Below are 6,155 nucleotides of genomic sequence, written 5' to 3' on the forward strand. Positions count from 1 at the left end.
CCTAGACCGGTTCATGTTTGGTATTATTATTTTAGTTTGTTGCCTATTATTACCCTTAGTGGAATGATTGAAAATTTAGTTTAACAAGACATTGACATTTTATTTCACTATTTATTTTCTGTGAGTGAGACCTAAATATATTTCAAAGTTTTGAGAACACGGATTTAAACTTATAGTTTTTTTGCTGCCATGCCCTTTAATAGTTTTTTGTATTGATTATGCTCATATTTTGTTGCTATGAACTTGTGTATAGCCATATATATGACTCCCAATGTTGATTTTGGCTCCAGTGATGAACTTAACAAGATAAACCATTTGAGGTATACGTCTCATGTGGTCTCATTTTTTGTGAATACATACACTATCATCATAGTTGTTTACAGAAAATAGGATCTATTCAGTTATGAATTAAGACACAGGCGCAGAGTGAAGGATGTGTATCCTATTGAAGCCAAAGCAAGAAGTAGCTAAAAGAGTTGCTCAAATCGTCCATGAACATAATATGAATTATTTATATATCATGATTGCCATTATATTTCTTCTTTGTTTTCACCACATTTGCATGTGTGGAAATGATAGACATTCATAAATTTACGTCCATTTTGTATTTGATTGATATTTTTATTCCTTTATGTACCCGAGAACCCAAAAAACTAAAAGCTAATCATGTTTAACACAAAATATCGAAAATCTGAACTGAAAAAATCCAAACAGAATAATATCCGTAGCTAATATTGGTATTCTTTTGGTTTCGTTATGGTTTTAGGCAAAAACAGAAACTGAACATGACAAAAAATACAAAGTCTAACACAAACCAAACAACTTTTAACATTCATATAATCAACATTTTCTTAGATACGTTTCACTGGCTAAGTTTAACATATCATACATTCAATCAAGGAATAAAATACCACATAATTCGCTTTTCGACTCCTACACATTACAATTTGGACTCACACTATGGAAAGGTATGTGATTTAAATATTAGTTTGGCTAATCAACCAAACAAGACCTTCACCTTCCACTTGCTCCAATACGATAAGAAAACCATTACATATACCAAACTATCATCATATGCCTACATGTTGGCTCGTTTACCTTTATTTTTTTAAAAGAAAAAGAAGCGATTTTTCTTTTTGGATCCTTACTAAATTCCACATTTAATCGTTACTTTTGTAAAAAAACATGTCAAATTTTAGTTATATTTGAATTTTTAAATGTTTTGTAATTTTTATATATAATAATTAGTTAAACATATCCTCATGTCTTAGATAATGGTCGACCCGTTGACCAAGTATAAATCTCAGGAGGAGGGAGAGCCGTGTTAGAAAGCAAGCTTTGTGGGTTCCCATAAACATCAGGAACACCAATAACACGATGGTGGTGGTGGTGATCGTGTGCAGTTGGGGCAACAACTACCTCCTCTTTGTCCATCGGCAACCTATCAAAAGTTGCATTCATAAAAGTAGCCGCCATGATGACAACCGGTCCCGATGCCATAAGTGGACCTGCAATGGCCCCACCCACCACCTGGCCCTGCGGACCAACTAAGTAAATAGCCAACCCTGCTACACCGGGCGGGGCTGGCGGTGGCAACACCGAACCAATCAACGATAAAATCTCAAAACGTCCATGAAGAGTGACAACTGGTCCGTTACCCGGACCAGCCGGTGATGGGGACGGTTGTCTCAGCATCACATTGCTGACAAAGCCAGCTGCACTCAACACCCAAATCCCTTGTTGCTTCCTCCTAGCAAAAGTGGCTAAGCTTTCAACAACATCACACCCCGGGCTCACCTCCATGGCATGGGCCCGCAACGTGTTAGCACTGTCTCGCGTTATGATGATGGGCGGTTTCGGCTTGTTTTTTGACCCGGCGGGTCGCCCTCGCGGCCTTCTAACTGCATGTTCACCGGTTTTTGTAATTGCACTAAGGTCACCACCGCCAGCCATACTTGATTATTTTCCCACTTTGTGTTAAGTTTAACCAATGTCACGTTTATGTAGGGAGAATGTTGTCGATATAATTATGTCGAAAAATCAAAAGAATGACTTATGATTAGGAGATTGTTAAGTAACACCACACCAACCCTATATTTTTATAAATCTTAATTTCCTAATCCTCAACTACCACTACCTGGTACGGGGTAGTAAAGTAATTTCATAAAACAATCGATACTCATGAATTACATTTCAATTTTCAAGAGAAAAACCAAAGAGAAAGAAATTAAACCAATCTGTTTACTTACGAGTGACGACTAATGTTCAATAAAAAAACAGATTTGAATTTTGAAACTATGTTCTCCTAGGCAGCTCGTATTTTACGATCATGGAAGAAATCTTTTGTAATAGTTTGGTGGCGTCGCGGTTATCGGAAGAACTGGGGCAGGTCCACTCCTGGTAACGGTGGAGGCTGCCGGTGAAATCGGTAAAAAGGCCGTCGACTCCAATGGTGTTTATCCAGTAATCGTATTCAATATACGGATCTTCGGAGAAATTGAAATGCAAGTACTTGTTTTCGTTGCGAAATGTGTATGGGTGCACCTGTGATTACATTGAAGACGTTAAATTTGACTTTTTCGAAATCAAACCGTTTTTTCTGCAAACATAAACCCTAAAAACAACGTACCTGTAGATTATATGCGTGTGCTCTATCCACGAGATCAGTCGGCGTTTCGATGTAGTTATCTATCACGGGAACAATCGTATCCTTCCATGGGCCAATTCCGACGACAAATTCCCTGATATAGTTGAAATAACGATCGGAAGTGATTTCCTGATACGTCTGAAAATGAAAACAATAGAAAACCGGGTTCATGATTCATGATTCATTCTAGAGATGCACTAATACCGGGTCGGGTCAATGGTCAAACATGGATCGGTTTACCTGATTTGTGTCCTGGGTTCTTACGTCCACGTCATCAATGAGAAAAATCTTTGGTAGATCGGTTTTGTTGTGGATATGAACAAGTGATGATGGGGCAAACGACTGAATAAAACAAGGCTGTTTAAGCCATTCTTTTGACATATAAGAACCTTTATATCCATACTTCTTAAGAATTTCCACAAAAACATCTTCAAATCTTTTCCCTTTTGGCCATTTCACCTGTTAAAAAAAAAATCAAAGTATTAACTTTAATTTCATGAACCCAATGTAATGTTTCAAGATTAAAAATTAAAAAAATAATTAAGAATTTATATATAAACTCACATGTTGGTTCATCAAAACAGGGTTTTTAATTTCAGGATATATTCCAACAACCCTCGGTGCATTTATTGCAATTTGAATGTACTCTTCGAAGGTTATAATGGGAAACTTACCTGTTTATGGGCATAACACAATGATATGTTAGAATAAAAACTATATTTTTAAAGATTTTTGATTAAAAAAATAAAGGTAGCGAACCATTATATTGCTGATCACGAAATGAAAACCTCTGTTTTGCCCTCAATGTTTTTAGTTCTTCTAATGTAAAATCAACTGCAAACACTCAAATAATTAGCATCCTACTTTATGTGTTATAGCATCCTACTTTCATTTCTTTTTATTATACTAAAAAAATCAATGAAAGTAGGTTGCTAATTTTAAGATAAAAATTGATGTTTTAAGGAAACATACATATGAACAATCCAGTCATGTTAGCTCCTTCAACTTCATAGGTTCTTTTTCTATCTGCAAACTGTATATGATCTAAAACATCGGTTGTGTCATCAAGAATAACATCATGGTGACACATAAGAACACCATCTTTGCTAACTAAAATATCTGTTTCTATGAAGTCTGTTCCTTCTTCAATTGCCCTCTGTAGGAAACAAAATTACCCAAAACTTATAATATAAAATTGTAGTTAAAACTATATTTTTAACATGTATGCTATAAAACATGTACCAAGTAAGAAGGAGCAGTTTCTTCTGGGAGTTCTCCATTTGAACCCCGATGTGCAACGTTAAATGGACGAAAAGTTTGTAGGGGCATTTTCGTCTTTTCATCGTGACTTGGAAGCGGGTAGAGTGGCCTTGAAGAACATCCGATAAAGAGTAGCAGAAAAGTAATGATGGCACAACCTGGCAGAGATTTTTACCAATTTAAAACATTAGTTTGGATTTTGGAAGAAGGTAAACTACGATTTTTAGGTCAAATTTCAGGATTTGCGAACAGATTTATTCCTAAAATAGTAGATTTGACCTAAATGTTAAAATAGTCTGGATATTAATTACTACAGTTTCTTGCCCTTTTTTTGTATAAAAATCTGATTGTTTTGTAGCTAAGGAAGCAAAAACATCATAATCAATCACTTTTACCCAAATGCTCAAAAGTCAAAACTGATTTAGTGTTACGAACAGTTGAAAAAGCACGATTAAATGCACATCACACATTAATTCTTCGGTTTAAAGTTCTTTAACATTTCAACGTTTTGCAGAAAAATAATATGAAATTTCCTAAAAGAACAAACAAAAAATTTGATCCAAAACTGCATATTTTATTGAAAAGTTGTTGCAGTTATTAATAATTAAGAAACAAACCAGAGCATGAGAAGCAAAACTTACTAGCATTACTTGAAAACAAAACTTGATTAAACAATACTCACTCGAGTTTTGAAGTCAAACCAAACACCAATTTTTTCTACATTTACCATTAATTCTTCGGTTCAATCAATCATCATATCCTTCTAAAAGATTTCACAAAACGTTATCGATTTTGGACTTAAATTCCAGCTATTTTGACCATAAAGTGTGTGTTTATGAACAATCTACGACCAGCGTAGTTCGTAAACATCGAAAAACTTCAAGATTTCCACAAAGCCAAGCCAAACCAAACCGATAAACTCAATGAATAAAAACAGAGATTAGAGATATAAACCTTGGAACAGGAAGTTTAAATTAGAAGCTTACTGGATGAATTCATGTTGATTAGGAGGTGCTCCTTCCACTCTGATTCGTTATGATGATGTTCTTGATCTGTATCCCCCAAAAAATTGCGATCTTCTTGGGGGGTTTCGTTGTTTGATTCGCTTACAAGATGAACAGAGGTTTTATAGAGATTGTGCCTCGGATCAACCCCTATTCCATGCCGAGTTTACCTGAAATTTGAATTATCATTTGTTTGGATTCGGATATTCTCCAAAGTCCAAAGCATTATTGAGAAATCTTGAAATATTATTATTTGGTCCTTTAGATATTTTTACAAGGCTAAATACAAAACGTACATTACCTTTATAATAAACATATTAACGTTATCTCTAGTCTTCTAAAAAAACGATTTTCTTTTTTGGTACAATATACAAAAAGACTGAAAGAGTATGATGATTATAAATGTTGGGATTAAATCGGTTTTAAATAGTAACCAAACAAGTATTATATACTCCAGCTCTTGATTTTAATATTTTAAAATTCAACTCCTGTCTGATTTTGTACGTCACATAAGTCTTTATATCATTTTACATAGTCTATCTCAAAATTAGTTGGATATTTTAACTTATTAAATTATTGAATGGTATTTTAATGTTTTGGGTAAATTACATTTTTTGCCCATGAACTTTGTAGGAAGTTACATATATCGACACCGTAGAGAATTTGTAACGTATGTTTGCCTATATAGATGCCTCTAAATATTAAACTTGTCATTTTTCCAACTTCTTTTATAATCCTTTGCAACTTACACTTCTCCCACCTTTGATGACTTTCCTCCTTTTTTGCACTATCATTTCCAATCCAACCACTACGCCCATCATAAATTTGATATTCTTGTAATTCATCCAAACTCATTAAACATCATCATCAACTTCATAAGTTGATCGAACAATGATTCCATCATACATTATCTAATAAAATATTCTAAACTGTCATACCTCCAAACCGGAACGGCGGAAACGTTTGGGGACGGAGGACGTCATGTACAGTATCACAACAATTGCATCATAGTAATCAAAATTAACACAACCATTACATTGAATAATTAAGGTATTTGCATATGTTCGATACATAGTTTGTATGACATCAAAATGTATAACGAAAGTATAAAAGATGCGACTCTAAAGCTCCGTCTTCTCAAAACTTGCGGGTGTACCCGTCTGCCGGTTCCCCGAGAATACAAGTGGTTTTGAAAGTGTATCAACATTTAATTTGATGAGTTCATAAGAATGTTTTTGTAACGA

The 6,155-nt window shown here is 34.6% G+C and overlaps 1 protein-coding gene and 1 pseudogene across 2 annotated transcripts; both read right to left on the bottom strand.

Moving 5' to 3' along the window:
- Positions 1 to 845: 845 nt before the first annotated feature.
- Positions 846 to 1,960, bottom strand: LOC144997048 (AT-hook motif nuclear-localized protein 16 pseudogene; annotated as a pseudogene).
- A 115-nt stretch (positions 1,961 to 2,075) lies between these two features.
- Positions 2,076 to 5,231, bottom strand: LOC144998328 (glycerophosphodiester phosphodiesterase GDPD6-like). 2 transcript variants are annotated; one of them, XM_078958123.1, is made up of 9 exons: positions 5,213 to 5,231; positions 4,894 to 5,081; positions 3,890 to 4,065; positions 3,620 to 3,803; positions 3,407 to 3,481; positions 3,212 to 3,321; positions 2,888 to 3,106; positions 2,630 to 2,785; positions 2,076 to 2,544 (listed from the first exon to the last, which is right to left on the bottom strand). In XM_078958123.1, the coding sequence occupies exons 2-9, from the start codon at positions 4,904 to 4,906 to the stop codon at positions 2,296 to 2,298; spliced, it is 1,182 nt and encodes a 393-aa protein (XP_078814249.1). In that variant the 5' UTR covers positions 4,907 to 5,081; positions 5,213 to 5,231; the 3' UTR covers positions 2,076 to 2,295. The 2 variants fall into 2 exon arrangements, with proteins under 2 accessions (XP_078814249.1, XP_078814248.1); XM_078958122.1 differs by lacking the exon at positions 5,213 to 5,231 and having other exon boundaries at positions 4,894 to 5,174.
- Between the last annotated feature and the right edge of the window lie 924 nt (positions 5,232 to 6,155).

This window comes from Lactuca saligna, chromosome 5 (genome assembly GCF_052625555.1).
Source record: "Lactuca saligna cultivar CGN05327 chromosome 5, ASM5262555v1, whole genome shotgun sequence".
Classification (NCBI taxonomy): domain Eukaryota; kingdom Viridiplantae; phylum Streptophyta; class Magnoliopsida; order Asterales; family Asteraceae; genus Lactuca; species Lactuca saligna.